We start from the raw sequence: 23,068 nt of genomic DNA, 5'->3' as shown, positions 1-23,068 counted from the left end.
ACTTACCATAAATGTAGATGTTCAAGTGTATTTACTGTTGCAGTCCTGGTTACCCTCCCTCCAGCCCCCTGATTGTCTTTGCTTTCACCTATCCTTTTTGGTTTGGCATATCTTATACTATGTGTATTTGCTTTTTGCTGGGGGTGTTCCACACCATATAATTGCTTCCTATTTTGTGGGCACCTGACATCTGGGGCAAGAAAAACTGATGTAATGGCGTCGGCTGAATGTTTTATACCCTTGATGACCTGACGTCATGGAAGAAGCGACAGTATGCGACGCAGAAATCCCAAGAATCTGGTATTCAGGCTGGCTGAGGGCTACCTGCAGGCAGATAACCCAAATGCAATGACTGCAGCAGTGAATACACTCGAACATCTACATTTATGGTAAGTGTACTCAACTGTACTTTCCAAAGCCCTTGCAACCAGAGTACATTACTATCTTGCATTATGGTCACCCAGGAAACGAATCTATCAAAAAGAATGGCGAGAGGACTAGTATTGTGGCCTTCTATGTCACAAGACATTGAAAGAGCATTTTCATCTTGTTCACTGTGTAATAGTACAAAGCCACATCAACAGAAGGAACCACTTCATCTTATCCATATGGTCAACAGTAGCCACTGGTATCTTCGAGTGGAATGGTGTTAGTAGACTCTTACTCTAATTGGTTTGAGATTCACTTGCTTCCTAACCTAGCGTCCAGTACAGTCATTACTAAGATGAAGTATCATTTTGCTGTTCATGGAAGTCCACACAAAGTTATTTCAGACAGTGGCACGCAGTTTACAAGCCAACAGTTCAAAAGATTTGTTGAAGAATGGGACTTTACTCTTGTCACAAGTAGTCCAGAGTACCCACATTCAAGTGGTTTGGCATAACGCACAGTGCAAAGTGCAAAGCAGTTACTTGAGAAGTCAAAAGGAGACAATAGTGATGTTTTCCTGAATCTCTTGAATCTCAGAAATGTTTCTTGTGATAAACATCTAGGTTCACCTGCTGAGAGACTTCTGTTGAGACAAACCAGAACCACATTACCAATCAGTAGTCAGTTGTTGGTTCCATGTGTCAAGAACAAAAGATCATTGAAAGCCAATCTGTTGAAGAAGCACCTGTCCCAGATGTCATACTACTTTAAAACCAGCAAACCACTCAATCCATTGCGAGAGGGAGAAGTGGAAAGGATGGAAATGTCTAAAGCTATGATCGGATTCGTGTCATGAAGAATATTATTCCAGAGCCGAGACTGGATATTATAGAATCAGAAGGAGCAACTTTTAGGTGGAATTGAAACATTTGAGACTGGTGTCTGAACCTATATCACAGCACATAGCCTGTGAGAGAGACTTTTTATGTCAGAGTGAGCTGTCCGGTGTTCCATTTCCAGAGGAAGTTCCAGAGGACATTCCCATTCCTGTGATGAATCCAGATGTCCCTGATGCAAGTTGTGCACTGCAGACTGTCCCTGTTGCTAAATTTGGCCCCAACTGTTATGTTATGAGATATCGTCAAATCTCTAAACCTTGCAGAAGATATGAAACAACTTGGATAGGAACATTGTGTTTTGTTTCCAACATGCATAGTAATGCATGTCTAGCTCTAATTTTGTTTCGCATAAGGGGCAATCTTTTTAAGAGGGAGGATGTAGATCAATATGTGTGTATATACCTTTAAGAAGTTATCGAAGGGCTTGCACAGGTGTGAGCATGTGCAAGCCTGACTGCCATTTTGTAGTTAGCTGTTAAGATGTAAGCATGAATGTATGTAAGCTCTGTCTATTAACTAGTTTGTTCATATTTAATGATGCTGCTATCCATCCTGATGTGTTTGTATGTATTAAAGCATCAGAACAAAACCCCAGCCTTCTTGTTGTGTGTATTAGAGACGAACAAGCGACAGGTAATTCCCATGAAGATAAAAACTCTCTCATCAAAGTGAATAGGCAAGTAAGCTGGGTAATTAGGTCAAGCAAAGCCAATTCTGAGGTTAAGAAATCCTTCCAGGTGAAAGATAACCATAAAGCCTTCTACAGCGATGTCAGAAACCCCACGAGCAGCACACAGCAATGTGCTGGACTGGTGGTTAATGGTGCCACATTCACTGAGCCTATTGATATAGTGAACCTGTTAGCAGATGAATTCACTTCTAACATTACCCCCCACCCACCCCATACCGTTTCCTCAGTAATACCCTCAAACATAACCCCTCCAACTATAATTAGGAGCATGTACTGGCTGCATTCACTATAGCCAAGAACACGGCCTCAGTGGACCATGATAACATCCCAGAATGCTTGCTGAATAGTCTAAAGTATGACTTATCAAGACTCCTTCAGCTTTATGCCATTATGCCATGTGAGTGGATGATTGCTATGATCATTCCCCCTTCATAAGGGAAGGCCGTCAACAGATCCTGGAAATGACAGAGCCATTAGTCTGGCTAGACTTATTTGCAAAGCCATAGAAAGAATTATCATGGAAATTATCAAAAGGACATAGGAGACGTTCAGACACTGCATCCATCCCAGTTTAGCTTTGACTAAGGAAGGTCATGCTTACTGAATCTGGTGGACTTCTTTGAAAAGGTCAGTATGGCAATTGGTGAGAGGAAAACTTTGCATACTGCATACCTAATTCTGTCTAAGGCATTTGATACAATGCTCCAGTCTCAGGCATTGTCAACAAACTTACAAAACTAGGTGTAAACCCCTTTATAACACATTGGATAGCTGTCTGGCTCACTGATAGGACCTGGGAAGTTAGACTTGGTGAAGCCACCTCCAGAAAGAGGTCAGTCACCAGTGGAGATTCCTAGGGCTCTGCTAAGCCCATTCCTCTTTGACATCTACTTCTTGGATGTCAAAACCAATGTTAAAGGCCTCTGGTTATCCAAGTTTGCAGATGATTGCAAACTGGGAGTAGTCATTGAATCCCCCCAAGATGAGAGCACCCTTCAGAAAGGTCTAATACAAACACTTGATTCCAAAGCCATAGTTAAAACTCAATACCAAGAGATGCATTATAGCACCTTTTGTGAATTCTGCCACCCCAGGTAACTGTGTCATCAATAAAACACCCTTAAAAGTTGAGTCACTAGTCAGGGATCTGGGAACTCGTATAGACAGTAACCTAGCCTTTGACCAACATGTGTACAAGGTCATAAGAAAATACTTCTATATTGTTCAACTTATAAGCAAAGATATTGTGTCTAGGTCCAAAGAAGTCATCATTCCACTGTACTTAGCCCTCATCAGGCCCATCATAGAGTATAGTGGCCTCTTTGGTATGTACCTGACCAGACACATGCAGTAACTGGAGCATCCACAAAGCTTCCTTACAAAAAGAATACAGGGAATAAACACAATGTCCTAAGCTGATTGCCTGAAATCCCTGTCTCTTTACTCCTTATTGTAGAGACGTCTAAGAGGTGATCTTTGCCTGGTATACAAGGCATCCTTGGACCCTGTTTTGAGGACTCTTTTGCACATCCACAAAATAAGCAGCATCCAAACTACTAGATTAAAAGACCTAAATTATGCTTGCTATATAAATAGGACATGTTGGAGAGACAGATGTGTTTGATTAAAAATTTCCATTCTCTGGGACAGGCTCCACATTCATATGACACACAGTTCCTCTGTATCCCTATTTAAGTGCAACTTGGACCAGTGGATGGGTAATTGGATATTCACCCCAGATCTGGCTGCTCTGTCTCTGATGGACAGAGGCAGGTAGTAAATCACCTCCTATAGGTCAAATATAAGTCAAATTTGTGGGTCACATTTATGTTGCATGGCTAGGCTTTTAAGGGCCATAGTGGTTGTTAGCCTAGTATATACCTGTGAACTTGTGTGTAAGCAAAATATTTTCTGTAAACACAGTGGAGGTTCCTTTGCCATTTTGTCAAAGAAATATGTAAAATTAATTTGAAGTAGCTTCTCACCCATGGATCTACATTGCGTGGTGACTTCCAAGCTATTTAAATTTAAGATTGCTAATATAATGATGTAGCTATATATTTAGAACAGCATAAGACATCCTTACATGACTGTGTGCTATCTCTTTTCAGATAGAGGAGTCTGTGAGAAGCATGGTGATGCGCTATGGTAGTCGACTGTGGAAACTACGTGTTCTTCAGGCAGAGTTAAAGATAAACATACGGCTAACACCAACTGGCAAAGCAATTCCTATACGGCTGTTTCTGACTAATGAATCTGGCTATTACCTGGACATCAGCCTTTACAAAGAAGTAACAGATGCTAGAACAAATCAGGTATGACAAGAGTTATGGATTTCATTCTGGTGTTATGAAACATGACTTCTAAGAGTTATTTTATTGTTTGAGTTGACTGACTTATTGATCAATTGATGTCCTGGATAAAATCTTTCATTATTTTTTTAATTTCTCCAAATAGTTTTGGTTTCTAATACCATCACGGGAATGGACCCCTTCCCTAAGTCAAAGTACAATTAAAGTTCATGAAATTAGTGTTATTTCAGTCTTTGATGTCAGCCAAAAGTGCTCTTTGCAGAACCCGCAGTGTGCCCAGTAATGCTGCAATTTGTATGGGGTTACATGGATTGGTAACATATCTAAATATGATTGTAGATACGTTTTTATAAGACCCGTTAGAACATTCCTTATGTAGCAGAAGTGAAGTACAGCTAGTTAACAGGCAAAAAAAGTACAGCTATATGAATTATCAAAGGACACTATTTGGATGCTTTTAAAGTAGCTAAAACACATTCATCTGAAACACAGTTCCTTGATAACATACACTGTGATCACAAAGAAAGAATGCATTATCTGGAGGAAAGGGCTCTGTGATCTCTGGATAAGACTGCATTATTGGGAAGAAAGGTTGCAGAGATCCCATGAATTGTATTTGGCACTAACTGTCTAGCAGTGTAGCACAGAAGATTAGGGTTCTAAGCTGCTAGTGAGCCTCACTTTGTAGTCCTGGATTTGAGTCTTTCACAGTTTAGTTGCATTACTCTGAGGAAGTCTCTTAACCAGAGGGTGCTCCAAGGTTGACTGTGAAAGGGGCACATAATGATTTTATGCAGTTAAATCAGTTTTGAATTAAATAAAATAAATGCATACTTAGATTCATTCCTCCATCCATATATACATGTATGCATGTATCATTAAGGAAATGCCTATCGACTGGCATTTTTTTTTATTTTAACTAATGGAAACAGATACAGGAATAATGGCACATTGAGTAGCATTGTCACCTTATGACAAGATGTTCTCCAGTTTAATTCTGGTCTGGAGTGCCTTCTTTGTGGAGTCTGCATGTCTCTCCCTGTGTTTGCTTGGGTTTTCTTTGGGTACTTCAGTTTTCATCTCTCAAAGGCAAGTGGTAGGCAGATTAGCAAATCTAAATTATCCCTAAGTATGTATGTATGTGTGTGTGTGGGTGTGAGATGTGTCTGTGATACAGAAGAAAAACCTGGAGAACTATTTCCCTTCTCTGCTTACCTTGTAAAATCAGTGGATGGTGGTGAATATTCATTGGGTTGTTTTAGGAGTCAGATGCAACTGATAAATATGGATGTATGGGATGTAAAGAGAATCCAGCCACTGTACAGTTACTTAGAGAAAATGATAGACATTTTACTTATAACTGTGAAAATAAAGTTTACTAACAACTAACCACAGCAGACCAACCAAAATGTCACAAAATGATGAATTGCCAGTGTTATTTTAAACTGCCTTTATTTGTAAGGAAAGAAACTTTTAGTTGACAACAGGTAAATTTTGCAACAAGTCTCAGGTGAGTTAGTGACAGACAGGCTGAAATGTGCTACAGGGAATTAGAGGGTAAGTTTGCTGTTACTGATTGCAATTACCAGTAAATGAGATGGTGGAGAAATCATTCTTAGTCATTTGTACCTCAGAAGGTGATATTGTGAAAAAGCTGTCAGTGGGGTGTAATAAGATTGGTGGGAAAGGTAATTATGAGCATTTTGTAGGAAAACAGATGCATTAAGTATAATGCTGCAAGTGATATTTTATATCCTTGGCATAGAACTTTAAGGGTCACAAAGAAAAGGATACTAATTTACGTCTGATAAATGACTAGTCTTAGTGACAGTTTTATTTTTTTTTATTTGTTTATAGAGGAGGACACAATTTGATAATTTCATTCATAAAACAATAATTATAATAAGCCAAAGTGGCACACACAGCTCAATTCATTTTTTGTTTAACCTTTAGTACAGCTTCATCACAATCATTATAAGGAAAATGAGAACAAGATTAATATAATACCTGCACGAGTGAACATAACATAAAGTTATAACTGTAGGATGACCTGCAGAACAAACTCAAACTATGACATAATTGTATACAGCTCATGTTATAGTCAATGGTGCAGTTTAAAGCAGGAGCGTGGAAAAACTAAATATTTCTACCAGAGTTTTGCATTTCTGGAGTTAGGAAATGCATCTAATGTTGAGATACCTTAGATTGTAATTTCTTCATGTCAGTAATTAACATTATTTGTCCAACAGAAAGCAAGGGAAAATTTAGCACAGAGAAGTAGTAATCTGGATTACCTTTTAGAAACAGTTCTTGGGTCCACTGTTGACATAGTTGTGCGAGTTTTACATATGGAAACCAGGAAGTAGCAAAACACAGCTGCTGCTTGGTAGATCTAGATTTGCTAGAAAGGCTGCAAAGGGAGCAAGGAGAGATACGAAGCAGCTGCTTAGACATCTGCACAATGAAGATATGTTGCTGGAAAAGAAGTCAAGTAAATGTTTAGTGTAGACCGAGTAAGAATGCAGGGGACATTGGGATAGAAGGCGTTTCTGAACCAAGTAGTGAAAAATCAGGTGCACATTTTTCTTTTTTTTTTTTTTTTAATTCTTTACTCCATCTGTCTTCCTACAGTCATGCTACCTCTTCTGGACACCCATTCATCCCTCATTGTTGGAAAATCCCCAAATCCAGTAGGATGAGAGCCGTTGGGGGAGCTGCCAAGCAGGTAGACACTGAGGCTACTTTTCCCCTCCCCAGCATCATAACTTTGGGGGCATTTTTTTTTTATTATTATACATGGCTTAATCCCTCCTCTGTTGGTGACATGAGCACTTCTGTCTTAGCTAATGCCCTTTTGTCAATGTGTGCATGCTCTTCTACATATTCCGACAAGGGTTGCTGGCACCAGCTTGGTTGGTCATGGCCATGTTCTTCTGAATGACTCTTCACATTCCTGACTTGCCCTCACTCCAGTGGGATTGTGCCAGCAGAGCAGCAGCATGAGCCAGCCAGGACCACTGTTCCTTCTCCAGTATGGTATGGCCATTTCTCTGCCTGTGCTGTCAAGCAGCTAGGCCACTAGTAGAACTTGGGTTGTGTTGGTCATAGTCAGGTCTTTGTATTTTTTTAATTTCTCCAAGTCTTTTGGGTTTCTAATACCATGAGAGGAATGGACCCTATTCCTTACTCAAAGTGCGATTAAAGTTCATGAAATTAATATTGTTTCAATCTTTGATGTCAGCCAGAAGTGCTCTTCACAGCACCCATAGTGTGCCCAGTAATGACTCCTCCTGTAATTCATACGGAGTTACATGTATTGGTATCATATCTAAATACGATTGTAGATTTTTTTTTTTTATAAGACCTGTTTCTCCTACTACTATTGGAACTGCATGGGTGTTTTTCTTCCACATTGCTCTCATTTCTGCATGCAAATCCTGATATTTTATGACTTTCTGCCTCTGTGTATGCATAACACTGTAGTCACTGTGTGTAACGATTTCAATGAGCAGTGCTACTTTTGTCTTTTCAGACCACTATATCTGTTTTTCTCACGTCTATCTTTTGAATTGTTGGTAATGGGTGGATCCCATAATTTTCTATGATGCTTTGTGGCTCATGTTTCCAGTGTTTTTCAGCCACTTCAGTACCATAATGTTTGCATAATCCCCAGTACAACAGTCTTGCCACATTATTATGCCTTTCAGTGTACAGTCCTTCTGCCGTTAGTATGTCATGGCCAGCAACAATATATGCGACTGTTTCCAATTCTGTTTTACAAAACCTACATTTGTCTGTTTCTCCCACATGTTGAATGGATTTGCTAAACCAATGTGTACATAGCCCACTGTGTTGGGCCGCTAATACTAACCTTTCATCTTTTGGTTTGAATTCACCTCTCCTTAACTACTCCTGCATTCGATCCTAATCAACATGAGGTTCTTCCAGGAGTTTCCTGTACTTGCAACTATATTTATGCATTTTCCACATTTCTTGCCTTCTTGTCTGATCCTTCACCTTGTATTCTTTCTTTTGTTTTTTGGCACATTCAGTTGCTGCCTGATTTTATTTCCATTCCCGCTTGACACTGATATGTTTCTGCTAGACTAAGCAGGGAGGTCGTCTTATATTTATTCTCATGTTTCAAAACTTTCACTACATTTGGGCCTTGTGATGTCAGCAGATATGTGTGCAGTCCCATGATTGCAGATCTACACATGTAATCAATTTCAAGGAGGCCCATACCTCCTTCGGAATGGGTAATATATAATCTTAGCATCCTTCTTGTTTTCCTATCTAATCTGTCCAACACCTTTTGGGGCTAGTCAATATCTCCAAAACTGTAAGTTAGGACAGGAAGAACAAATTGGTTTATAGCTTAAATTTTGTCCTAGATATCAGTGCTGTTTTTAGAATTAATTTAAGTCTTCTAAAATATTCCTTACAAAGTTTTATTTGCATTTGTTGATGTTCTATTGTTGATTCTTCATCAATTCCCAAATATTTCTACACTCCCTCTTGCTCAAGTTCTTTTATATCACGTTCTTGTCCCAAACTGATGTTTTCTTGGTGCTGCAGCTTACCTGCTTTAAAGGTTGCTTTGCACATTTATCAAGACCAAATGACATTCTTATATCATCTGAAAAAGTTTTGGCTACTTGCAGTTGTGCTTTCAGTTCCTCATCTGATGAGCTATACAGTTTTAAATCATTGACAAAGAGAAGATATGAAGTCTTTACACTTTGTTGTTTTCTAGAAGCCAAATTATAGCCATGGCCCAATCTATTAAGTAGACAGCTTAATGAGTTAGGGGCAAGACAGAATAGCAGTGATGACAGGGAGTCACCCTGGACTATCCCCCTTTGAGTTTTTTCCCCTGGAATAATAATTTGTCCTTTATCATGGCTTAATTGCAAAGTGGACTGCCATTGTTTCATGGTCACTGTAATGTAATTTATCAGTGTAGGGTGTATCCTATGCATTTTAAGCAGTCTTTTATCCATGAATATGGGATACTGTCAGATGCTTTTTTTGTAGTTAATCCATGCCATACTTAGATTCTTCCAATTTTTACAGTTCTCAATTACGACATTATTTAGCAACAAATGATCCTTTGTTCCATATGACTTTCTTTTATTACCCTTTTGTTCTGTTGCTATTATCCCTCTGTGTGGTCAGGTGTATGAGTTCTTTGAGTATGATGGTGCAGGGAATCAAGTCAGCAGGATGAAAGCAACAACAAAATTCAAAGCACACCAAAAATAACACACACGTACACACAAAAACTACTGGGAGTCTAAGGCAGTGAAAATAATAAAACAAATGAAGGTAAGTGAAACAAACAAAATAAAGTGTTTTGCAGGGATATAGGCCCTATCCTTGTCCCCCATATTGGGGACATCACCCATGTACCTCTTTACCTAAGGAATAGACAGTGGAAATAAATAAGGCCAGCTAAGGTATGGCTGAAATTTATTGAAAATAGGTCAATGTTTCATATACGCATTTTGTGCTAAAGCCTCACATGTTCCTCATTTTACACTGCATTTTGTATTTAAATAACTTAAAATGAACCACTGACCAGTTGCTGGTAAAAATATCTAAAATGTGAGAACAAAACCTTCAAATACATGGAGTGCAGGAAAATTTGTCCACAGACTGTTTGATCAGATTATGCACTTTTGTCTCCGAGACTGTCAGTATGCTCAGGCAACAACACACTCATTGAATTTATGTTAAAAATATTACACATGTGACTAAACAACCAATAATATAAGAGTGAATACATTTATTAACATTATTATTATCTTCTTTGTTGTAACTTGTGGTTAGGAATACTTCCAACTGAAATAACATTAATCCTGGAGGTGCTGAAACATTCAGTCAAAGCTGCCATTTTATGGTCATTCTCTTATCCTAAAAACAGAGCAGACAGACACCTTCTTTTAGACTCAGTCTTGTATGCATTGGATTCATGATTTCCTTTTGTTTTAGATCATACTGAGTTAGTAAATGAGAGTTGAAAATGAGAGTTGGAGTGGCAGAATTGTCATGTTGTAGGATACGCAGAGGTCATAACCATTTAGAAAAGCTGTGCAAAAAGTCAAAATAAATCTGCACAGCTAGATTTGCACATTGTAGGGGCAAAGAAACAGAATACAACTGAAATGATTGTGAGGAACAGACACAATGGAAAATGTGAATACTTTTCATTCTGTAAGCAACAAAAGTGACAAGTTTTGGTCAAAAAGCCTATGGTTAAAAGCAATAATATTATATTTAAGGTAAAACTGGTGCAGAATGCAGCATGCTACCAGGCAGTGCGTGTAAGTAACTTAATCTGCCTAATATTGTGTACAGATCTCAGTACATTATTTTGCCATATTGTGGACACAAATCGAAGCCAGTGGACCAGATTTTGGTTGATAATCAAGATGATATTCCAGTTTGGATAAATCACTTAAATGGCCAAATATTACTGGGTTTGTAACATTTGTGATATACTTAATATGATTAAGAGGATTCATGCTGCACAGTTACTGAGTGTTTTGCAGTCTTGGGCAGACAGCAGCACAATGCAAAATAACCAGAAGGTCAGCATGTGTATTCATGAGGGCCAGCAGGACAGTATAAGTGGTTGCAAAGATTTTTTATTGTTGCAAGAGTCGTTTATCTCATGGCAAAATAGTTTTGAAAGACACTTTCAAAAGTGGTGGTACTACTAGCAGTAACATATGTAGTAATGGGAGTACTGTTATGAGTACGTTCTTGATGGTTGGAAAACACAGTGCATAAGATGGTGATGACACTTTTTGAAGAGATATGTTGACTTAATTCACTGGTGTAAGCTGCTTACCAGGAGAGTACAGTATTAAAGCTTCACCTGTGGCAGTAGCAATTATATGTGCATAGAGTCAGAACCATGTCCTAAGGATCCTTAAGAGCAAGGTTGAATAAGAACTAAAGCTCATGGAAGCTATGGGTATAATTGTAAAAAAAAAAATAAACAGAATTGACTGAGTGGGTGAATAGCATGCTGATAGTTATGAAGAAGCATTTACTTAGAATATCATTAGCCTCTAGATACTTAACTGGATTAAAAGGGAAGATTGTTCACTGCAAACAGCTCAGATTATTTCAGCCATATGTCTGTGCTTGATGCTAACGGCGGTTTTTGACAGATTAGTCAAAGGTAGTTCAAAACTTTGCACATTCAACACCTCTTGTAAGAGGAGTGGTTAGTTGACTCAATGATTCTGTAGTGTGGAAACTACTAAACAGGAGCATGACTCATGACTTATCAAGTTGCCAGACGTACAGAGGAAGAAAAGCATGAAAATTATTAGAAGTAAATATCAAGTGTGTGTTAACTGTTAATATTTGGGACATATTTTGATTTACGAAAGTCTCAAAGCAGACTATCTAAGATTGGTGCCTTAGTGAATATGCAGTGATCTTTTATGCATTTCTTTGGTATGGTGCAGTGTCTTTCCAAGTTCATTCCGGGTTTGTCAAGTATAACATTGTCACTTACAAATTAGCTAAGTTGCTAGAGCATGATGTTGTTTGCTTCTGGTTCCAGAAGAAGATAGGAGTTTTGAAATAATACATGGTTACTGACGTAACTACTCTGAAGTTCTATGATCAAACTAGGTAACTTGATTTATATAGATGATGCACTTATCGGTGTAGTCTTGCATTTGTGTGAAGAAGATTTGCTAGAGAAATTTTTGGAAGTTATGTAGAGTATTTCAAAATTGCCTGCTTCAGCTAGGAAGGCAGAAGAATTAAGGATCTGTAGGCTAAAATGACTGCTGAGGAGCGAACAGTCTTTCTGCACTGCTGCTGTCCAAACTCCTGTAAATCCAACTTCGTCTGCCATTATGAAATTTTAAATTCTCCAAGATGAGCGAAATACAGCTGAGTTAAACAGTTGCAGCTAAAAAGCACATATCAGGACATTGATTCTGTACATATCACGCTTACATGTTTGACAGCTGGTCTGTTGTCAGGAGAGATTGGAGATGTGCTGAGAAGCTATTTTTCAAGACACCTGGAAAATGAAAACAAAAAGGAAATTCCAGTCCTGAGTTTATATTTTCATATAGCATACCCAGCACAAAAAGGCTAAGATTATGAACATATGAACTGCAAACTTCTAAAACAAAACTATCAGCAATACTCACACCCGAGAAGGATAACCAAAGCAAAAGGCCTAGGTAAATTAACAAAGAGAAGAAGAATAAATCTTCCCCTACATAATACAAAGACCTAGAGAAATAAAAAGAAGAAGAAATCTTCCCTTACTAAATCCAAATGACATCAGCAATTTATATTGGAAGGTCCTAAATCAGCTATTTTACACTTGTAACATGCAACCCATCAGTTGTTAGACCAAATGACAGGCATCAGCTTGACTCTGACTGACACAGCCAACAGAACAGATGCTTCTGAGGGAAGAATAGCAGGTTGCAAAGACAGTCAATAAAACTGATGTGATCCAACAAACAAAAAATAAAGAAATTCCATTAATTAACAACAAACTTGTTGACATTGAAGTATATAGAAGGATCAACAATATGATTATTAGAAGTCTATCGGAGAGTTATGACCATTCTGCTTTGATGCTGACCTTACAGTCTATGTTTACATGACTGCTGGGACAATGACTTGTTTGTAAAATTATTATAATTGAATGAGACCATCAAACCCTAAGATCTTCATCTCAGCCAGACCAACCCAGGCAAGTATATTTCAGGATCTTAAATTACCAAGCTGTCAACCAAATACTAATATCTGCAAAAAAGAAAAAAAAATGCTTGTTTGGAAGAATACAAAATTACGTTCTCACAGGAGCTCCCTCAGAAAATCAAGCTTGCCAGACAGAAGGTGTCAAATGTTGTAAATATTTATTTGAAAACAAAATTAAATTCCATATGAAATACCAAGTGACTCTAACTTTCAGTTTTAATGGAATTAAATTTTTTATTCAAACACCATCCAAAGCAAAACCCATTTTCATGCAGCTGTTCTAATATGCACCAGACTGAAGGTTACGTTTAATAACTTTGGAAACTTGCTTGCTGCATGCAGGCTGAGGGTAGGAATATTGCTGAAGACTGACCTTATCAGACATCTGGATAGCTCCAAGTATTGCATTCAGTCTTTTTTGGGTGTATTGAGTACTGGAAGTGGGTATTGGTTGTAGGCCATTTGTTCTAGTGTATTTAATCTTTTCAGACTTATGGTCAATGTTTTGGGTGGCCACGGTGGTGCAGCGGTTAGCGTTGTCGCCTCACAGCAAGAGGTTCTCCAGTTCGATCCTCGGCTGGTCTGCCTTCTGTGTGGAGTCTGCATGTCCTCCCTGTGGTTGCATGGGTTTCCTCCGAGTGCTCCGGTTTCCTCCCACATCCCAAAGACATGCTGTAGGTGGATTGGATACTCTAAATTGGCATTAGGTGTGAGTGCGTGTGTGCGCTTTCCGTGGAAGGTTGGGTGCTGGGCTGGCAACCTGACACCATAAAACTCTACTGCTAATCATGTGCGGACAGGTGATCCACTGTGGCGACCCCTAACTGGGAAAAGCCGAAAGAAGGAGAAGACTTATGGTCAATGTTTCACAGTTGGACCAGATTTATAGGTATATGTTTTTCGTCTTTCTGGTTGTGTATTAAATAAACTGATAAGATGTGCCTGACAAATCTTCAAACCAAAAGTAGTAGCATTTACTAATTTTTTACTTGGGTTAAATTGTGTACAGCCATCCATAAGATTTTTTTATTTCCTTCTAACTAATTTTCAAAGTATTTTTGAACTATGGTTAATTGTGCTAACTGAACCTATCCTCTTTAATCTTCAATTATACATTTAGCGTTCTTATAGCATAATACAGTAGTGCAATAATACAACATTATGCAAACAATGGTCACCTAACCTACAAAGTATGTTTAACCTTTATTGTAAATATGAGAAATGTTACAAAAATGTTTGTCTCTTCTTTGTTACATTTTCTACAATTGCATGACCTCTGATTTACTTTCTATTTGTATACATCCTAAGTAATGTCACTACAAATTTGTACTTATTTCTTCTTTCCTGAAATCTCCAAACCTATGCATGCTTACTATCTGTAAGGGGAATTTTATAGTCAGCTGTACTTACTCCTGTTTTACCACCTACTATGTAAAAATGTCTTGTCACCAGTCTCACTACTATGCAGATAGTGCTTGTATTTCTATTCTACCGTAAATATAATGTTTACCTACAACTTGTGAAAGGTTTTAGACATTTGTCCCTTCTTAATGAATGTGCTATTTGCATTTTCCAATTTTTTATTATTGCTCGTTTATAATGTATTCTATACTGCACTGTTTTTCATCCCAGGCCTTCGCTGAAAATGGGTTCTTTTTGACCCAGTCGGATTATCCCAGAAAACAAATGTAAATAAATAAATAAACAACACAATCCTCCTGGGGTATAGTATTCCCAGTATAAATCCTGTTCATCAAAATATAAATTCTAACTGTTATTAAAGATAGATTTATGTTTAGATTACATTGGCTATGATTTAAATGACATGGTAAAGTACTTTTTGGTGCTATGAAGCCTTTGTGTATTGGTTAATTGCTCTATAACCTCCACTGTGTTTAGATTTTTTACTGTTATTCCTGTTCAGTTGGTGTTATTATGACATCCCCCCCCCCAGGCCAGTATCCAAGGAGCCTGAATCCTCATCTCTGACACCGGGGAAGGACGTTCACTTGGAAAATAGATAAACACAGTATTTCCAGATGCAACTGTCTGCATCAAGCACAATTTCCTTTAAGAGGACACAGGGAACACACTCAGTCCTGGGGATGGGTTTCCCTCCCTCTCTCCAGGCCCCCCCAGTAAGACTTCCCACTGGCACAACTGTAGAGTTGAGTCCTCAGCTGAGTGTCCAAGCCAACTACTCCACATCCCCTCTTTGTGAAACCAGTGCTCTGTGTCGCTGTTCCAGTTGGCTGACACACACACACACACACACACACACACACACACACACACACACACACACACACACACACACACACACACACACACACCTACCTGGGAAAGGCTGGCACAGATTTATTAGCTGTGCCCCACTTCTGTCCAGACTATAAGGTAGTTACTGCCACCAGATCCTCCAAAGCCAACTACTCTAAGGCTCTTTAAAAGGGTATAATTCCAAAAAGAGAGTATGACCACCAAAGCTGTAGTTAAAGTAGTTTAATAACAGGTAAGCACTTTCGAACAGCATTTCATTGGAACATAAAACAAACATAAATCTAGTGTCTTTATATACCAAATCAATTCTGCTACTAAGCAGTCAGCCTTTCAAAATTATTAAAGGATCCAAATGGCAATTAGTCAGTGAATCAACCTTAAAGAAATACTGTCATTCGACCCAAAACCTTTATCTGCTTGCAAGGTTAAGATCTATTTCAGTTCCTCATTTTCTATTCTTGTATGTATACTGCCCCCTCTAATATTCTCATTTACGGTGCGTAGTACCATAAATTCAAAAGAGTGCCCTTTTATTAATTTAACATGCTTACTCAGAGCATTTGTAAGTATATCTCTCCTTAAATCACCTACATGCTCAAGTACCCTGTCTTTCAGTCTCCTGCTAGTCATGCCAACTTAAAAGCAGGGACATTTTTTACAAATTGCTAAATAAACCAAATTTGAACTAGTACAATCTGCATAAAAACTGGCATCAAACCTGCCTCCTTAGTAGGATGGACAAAAGATTTCTTCCCTGAAATGTAAGGGCAGCCCTTACAAGAGCAACAGGACACTCGATTTATGTTTTTTATGGTCTCTGTTTTTGGAATTATAACAGTTTTTTTGAAAGAAGATTTGACTGTCTTTTGGTGGTGCATACCAGATACAGCTCTTACAATTATACTGAGTAAAATTAATTAATTAATACTACTATAAATGCTAGTGTTTGACCAATGCAGTAAGGCTTTCAGGAGTGGCCACAGTGTCACCATATAAATATAAGTACTCTCAAAGGTTAAAACATTCTCTAAAAGACCAGCCACAATGAAAACTTTCAATATATATATATATATATATATATAATAATAAAACAACATGAAAATGCTAAATATATAGTTACGGTAAACACCAGAGTTTCAATCACAGGAAATATTAAAATAACACAGATGAATAGATACATATAGATACAGAAAACAGTACTTAACTAATTTCACTATATTTTCCTGACTGATCTAAAGAATTACTATTTCTTGGTTACTTACTAAAGCAAGGTAAAATGAAGTGGGTTGAGTGATCCTTCTATGTCAGGTTTCAAAAACAGACTGCTCTGAGAATTGAGTATTAAAACATCATTTCAGTCCTGGATTGCAGAATGACAGCACATCTAGTCATGTGACTTCTGGTTCACATACTTACCCCCCTTTACTATAAACAAAACCCGAATCTTGCACATATGTGTTACCATGCACACAGACAGAGCTTTGCTATCATAAAACAATTTCAAACTTCTACCCTTCCAGAGTAGCAATTAGTTCACCCCCAAACACAATACAAAAGGTGTCCTAATACAGAATTTGTGTCTCTGGCAGACCTGTGAGATACAGTCTTTATGGCCTAAATTAAGTAATTTAATTTCAGGATATTTTTCAAAGTTAACTGGACTGAGATTAACCTCTTCTCTTCCAGTGTCCTCTGTTACAATATATTAATTCAAACAGTTACCATACAGTCTGACATACAGGTATACTTCTTTTTCTGTCCAGTAGGACCAACTGTTGATACATTTTTAACACAAACAGCTTTATAGAACTCCAGCTAGTTATGCTGGCATATGTTACACAGCCACTGCCCTACTTCTCTTGGCATAGCTGGCAATACCTTACTTCATCACAATCATCTCTTGTGAAATCGCACATAAATGTCAGAATCCATTATCTTCAATTTAAGTGTAACTTCCAACACCCAGACTTCAATGTCTTCCCACTTAGAGGTTTATATGGTTAGGCCTGGTTATGTGCAGTGAGGAGTTGTATGTTGCATGATAATTTACTACTTTGTACATTTTCCACTCAACTACAGTTCAGATATACAGAGCTTGTTAAAGAAATAATGCATTTGCTATCTTAAGTTTTCTTGTAAACAAGCAGCCATCCTCCATCATAGGTTTCATTTGTTATTAAACTTAACAAATGCCCATCATTCAAATTACTTGGTCATTTTTATTTTCTAAAATGTGGGACGTTGAATTATTGAATGCAAATGACATACAACTTAGAAAAAGAGAATTATTTTTCACATAACTTACAAATCTGAAGCAAATATTCATTTCATACAAGAAACACATATGCTGGCCAACCAATGGAAACAAACAAAGAAAAACTGATTAAGAAGCATACTAGCAGCTGGAAATAACTGTAACATCTCAGGAGTAGCCATTCTATTAAAAACTTAATTCCAGGATCACATTCAAAATTCTGGTTTTGCTGCTGCTATCTAATTATACATAATAATATACATGATAGACCTGTAGTATTTCTAAACATATAAGCACCATGGCTCAGTCAGCATGAATTTATCATGGAGATTCACAACATTTTAAATAAATCTAATCACTGTTACTATGTCTTGGGGGTTGGAATGCTATTATCAGTCCTCAAAAGACAGAACCAACTAAGATGTATAATTTTAATGACACATCAGCCGTTTTAGACATGGTATTTGATTTTGATTGAATAGCCCCATATACAACTACAAGTAAAGTAGCAACCATCCTAAAATATACATACTTTTCTCAATGTCACAAAATGTGGTCCAGAATAAATTTCTTTTTAATTTCTAGTAAATCCTTAGATATAATAATGGACTATGACACTGAACTCAGTTTTTTCTTATATCTTTCCAAGATAGCATTAAAATTAGAGAAATCCATCATAGTACTCACCAAATTACAATCTTATGATTGGACCCTGAGCCATAACCTACTGAAAAAACAAGATGTCATAAGAGATATCACAAGTACTTACTGATTCTGACACAAATATAGTTAATAATGAAATTCCCCTTGTCACCCAATGGGCAGCTTTAAAATATCAAGCAAAGGGTCCTCCCATTAATAAAGACAGCTTCTATAAAAAAAGAAACACACAATATATTTAAAAAAATTGTAGATCTTTAAACTAAATTAGCTGTCTTTGGTAATATTGTGAGGGGTCAGGTATATAGGATGTCACAATATAATCACAGTCAGGATGGCTTTGAGGCAGGTGTCAGGGATTTATGTGAGAGGTTTAAGAGCAGGGAATATCAGATATCTGATATGGAGAGAGGATTGGCAGACCTCGTTAATTTGAGGGAACAAGCTGCTGTACCTTTCTTCTCTGAGACTGTAGTGGACCATGATGGTCCCTTCCAGGGTGTTCTGGCTGGGAGGTAGAGATCATGGTTTCAGAGTGCCCTTATATTATACTAAGGATGTAGGTAAGTTGAAGGATGTGATTAGATCACACTGGGGTGTGTTAACACTGGACTCGAATGTGAGGGAAGTTGTGGGTGCTGCCCAAGGCTTTGTCTATAAGAGTAGACTGAATCTGAAGAAATTGCTGTGTTATCCTAATATGGACAGTGGAGGTGATAGGGTTGCTGGTACTGTACCCTGTGGTAGTTGCAATTATTGTTGTTCCATAGATACTGATGTCCACTTCTACCATCTTGTCTATGGTACCAACCATGAAGTTAGAGTTCATGCAAACTGTGAATCTACACATGTTGTTTATTTGGCCTCCTGTGGAGCTTGTGCCGCGTTTTATGTAGGCAAGACGGGCAGGAGGCTGAGGGACAGAATAAGGGAACATGTCTACCAGATTAGGATTCATTCCACTGTTAATGCTCTGTCCAAACATGTCTTGTCTAATGATTCTACACATTCTTTTCGTTTTAAAGTACTAGATGTTACACACACTAGTTTTAGGTGGGGATGTGAGGGGTAAGACTGAAAGTATTGAATCTAAATGGATCGTTAGACTTAGAGCAGATGTTTTTCCTGGACTGAATGAGAAAGTACCATTGAGACCTTTCCTGAAGTCCAGGAGATTGAAGTGATACGCATGATTGTGCTTTTTATACATGGATATGCACATTTTTATGAGAGGATTTATTGTTAGCAGTGTGTAACAGTATGAATTTATGTAGTTATTCATGCTTTTTTATATCTTTATTTATGTCTTATGAGTGTTGTAGGTGTTCTTATTTTATTATGGTTAATGTGTTTTAGAGTAAGCATTTCATTTATATTGTATAACCATGATGGTTGTACTGTGCCTTTAATGGTTTACCTGTTTTTGGCGCCTTTTTTGATATATTAAGGGTGTACTAGAGGGGGTTCTTTTGGTCTGAAGAAGCCTATCCAGGTGAAAGCACTTACCACGTCTTCTGTTTGTGTCACAATAAAGCCACATTTTAAAGTTCTTGAAGCAGCGGTCTTTTCAGCTTTGTTTCCTGCATTTTGGTTAGTGCTGTATTTACTGCCTGCATCCCTACTGTGCCTTTTATGTTAGTTTATATAAATTAGCTATCTGTTATAATAGAAATATAATTGATATTAGTGAAACAAACAAGCAAATCTCTCCCAGCTTACATGGAACAAAACTAAATATTCTGAATGGGCACAAATGCTCCCAAAAAACTTATCTAGAGTAATTAAAATAAACATCCCACCTGTCATAATACCAGTTATAAATCACAAAGGGAAATAGTACTATTCAACTAAAGGAATACAGTTTTTTTGAGTCTATATATTCACAACTTTACTGAGAACACAATACTAACTGTAATAATTTAGAATTTAACCATTGTCTAAAACAACTAAAATTTCATGAATCAAACCGTGAACAAAAAGAATATCTGAACAAGCCTTTTTCATTACAAGAAATTAACAATATTGTTAAAAATTAAAAAAAATGGGAATGTCCCCAGACCTGATGGCTTTAGCTCTGAAGTCTATGAATGTTGTTTAGCTTACAGAGGTAAAATCTTGCTGAAAGTATTTAATTCAATTATCACCAATGTAATTTCAGATCTTTATCTAAATTAAATTAGAGACATACTAATACCTAAACCTAGCCTTAATTATGATGGTCCTGTAAACTGTAGACCTTTAGCTCTTATAAATGTTGATTTAAAAATCTGTGCATCTCTATTAGCCAATAAAGTAGAAGCCATTTTCCCCTTAGTTATATCACCTTTGCAGTCTGGCTTCTTGCAGACTAGATAAAAATGCCCATATATATTAAGTCTTGAATATGTCAATTCCCTTTGAACTCTTATGACCAATGAACTTAAATCCTAATTTAAAACTAAATAACCAAATGTAAGCCTTGTCCAAATACACCCTAATACATTCAAAACAATATTGGGATTTATTATGCATTCTCCACTTTTTAATTAAGACAACAATGAATTTACCAATGGAATATTTATCTATCCTAAATCAAATATTATACTTAATACATAAAAACGTATCTCATTCTAAGTTTTGACTCAGTAGTCAATAATTCATTTAATCAACTTTGGTTTTCCTTAATGAATAATAAACCTATGTCAAATTCCTACAAATTTGCTACCTCTATTAGATGTAAAAATACCATTATATTCTCAATTAATGGACAGGAATTGATTCTTCACCATCCTTCAATGGAATAAGTAAATCTATTCAACATTAAATATATTCCTATTAGAATCGATTGTTTTATACTCATTTTGTGATTCCAAACAATGCTTATTTGCTTTCATCTAAATTAGCTACTAATTCCAACGGTCTCCCCAATATGTCAATCATGTGGATCAGACCATGCAGATTTAATATGTACCCTTGGGAGTTTTAAATATACAACACATCTATGGAGCTAATTAAAAATAGACTTGCTGAGTTGGGCTACAGTGATAAAATCATTATAAGGAATTTTGATCTTTAAATATCTATTCTAAAAATGTACCATATAAGAATACATACATCTTAATGATAATTTTCATGTTAATCTAATTATGTATTACACAAAAACTGACTTGACTGTTAGAACTTGTCATGGATGTACTTCAAAGAAATGGCTAATAAATTTGTCAAGGTCTTCAAGATCTCACTTCATTATAGAAAAATAATTTCTCTTCTCACAGAAAACTGGACAACAATTCTTGATATTATATCAACTAACCACCGACCCTATCTTCTAATATTCTCAAGATCTGTCATCTTATAAGGGTCTATATCACGAAATCGAACTTCCAAAATGTCAAACACCATACGTTTGAACTTGGAAGATCGAATTTGGATAACATCGACACTTCAAAACAGCAAATTTTTTCCCAGGGAAAACATTCGCTGTTCCGAAAAACACACACATAACACAATCACACCAAACACCTTCAAAACCTACACTAAAACCTAACATGCACCACTATCTATGCACTATCCTTAACCCAGCCCTAACCCTAAATTCCGTCACTACTGCACACTTACCTGACCCGCGCCCTAACCCTAAAGTCCGTCACTACCGCACACTTACCTGACCCGCGCCCTAACGTCCGTCACTACCGCACACTTACCTGATCCGCGCCCTAACCCTAAAGTCTGTCACTATCGCACACTTACCTGACCCACGCCCTAACCCTAAAGTCCGTCACTACCCGTTCGTACACTTACCTTGACCCGGTCCGAAAATGCTGAAGCCGCAGAAACGGCCAACTGAATTCTTTCCCTGGGAAAGAATTCGGGTTTCAGCGGCTTCGACATTCCCAACTTTCGAACTACCAAGTTTGGCCTTCCAGTATTTGGCATTCACAACATTCAATTTTGTGATATAGACCCTCTTATAATACTAATATTAACACATTTACTCATATTTTTCAAATTTCTCAACATCAGTTTTTCCTCAATAATTGAAAGCTATTAAATCAGTCTATCAAAAGGCATGTCCTTATCTCTGCTTTGCAGTTATAAACAGAGAATTGACCTATTATTAAATCAGTTTAGCATGCTTCATGTTTTGTACATGTATTATGTATAGTTATACATTCTTAATGTAGTTAAATTTTAGGATTTAGTCATTTATGATTTTTGCTGTAACTGGCTTTTACTGTTGTATTTGTTAGCATTGTTACTAATAAAAGAAATTTGAAAAAAAAGAGTTGAGGATCTGCACTAGTACAAATAGAGAAATGCAGTTACTGTAAGATGTAGTTAGGATGTGTAGCCAGACAATGTTAAGTTAGGTCATCTGGACATCTTTCTTGTGTATAATTCTTAGTGTTCCTACTAGGCTGCATAGTGTTACATTGCACAAAATCGATGGGCATATCTAGGAATAATCATTTGTAAGGATAACATAAGAGCACATAATGTTCTTAGTGGCCTAAAATGTCAGAGCAGATTTGAACAGATGGTTCAAAGGTGTGACATTTGCAATACTTTCAGGAAACAGAATCGGAGATAGGACTTGATACCACATGAAATATCTGATCTTTTGTGGATGAAAGCAGACATAGAGATTTGTTTCAGTATAACAATACCCACTATCTTCTCTTTGTTGTCTATTATTCAGAATATCCAGAAATATAGTTGTCTGAGACAACATATAAAAAACTTTTTGGAAACAGAGAAACAGCTTAGTGAAAGGCCGCTGTGGTGCAGCGGTTAGCGTTGTCGCCTCACAGCAAGAGGTTCTCCCATTCGATTCTCAGCTGGAGCACCTTCTGTGTGGAGTGTGCATGTTCTCCCC

At 37.3% G+C, this 23,068-nt stretch overlaps 1 protein-coding gene across 6 annotated transcripts in view; it reads left to right on the top strand.

Annotated features, from left to right (window-relative positions):
* Positions 1-23,068, top strand: part of ACACA (acetyl-CoA carboxylase alpha) — a 2,143,878-nt gene that overhangs the window by 1,135,746 nt on the left and 985,064 nt on the right. For all 6 annotated transcript variants that reach the window (XM_044054575.1, XM_044054578.1, XM_044054576.1 and 3 more), the window contains one exon: positions 4,071-4,274. In XM_044054575.1, coding sequence (XP_043910510.1) covers positions 4,071-4,274 — 204 coding nt within the window. The remainder of the gene's footprint in view (positions 1-4,070; positions 4,275-23,068) is intronic.

The sequence above is a fragment of the Protopterus annectens genome, chromosome 13.part0 (assembly GCF_019279795.1).
Source record: "Protopterus annectens isolate FY-2018-M chromosome 13.part0, PAN1.0, whole genome shotgun sequence".
NCBI classification, from domain to species: Eukaryota; Metazoa; Chordata; order Ceratodontiformes; family Protopteridae; genus Protopterus; species Protopterus annectens.
This window is presented reverse-complemented; position numbering and strand designations above follow the sequence as displayed.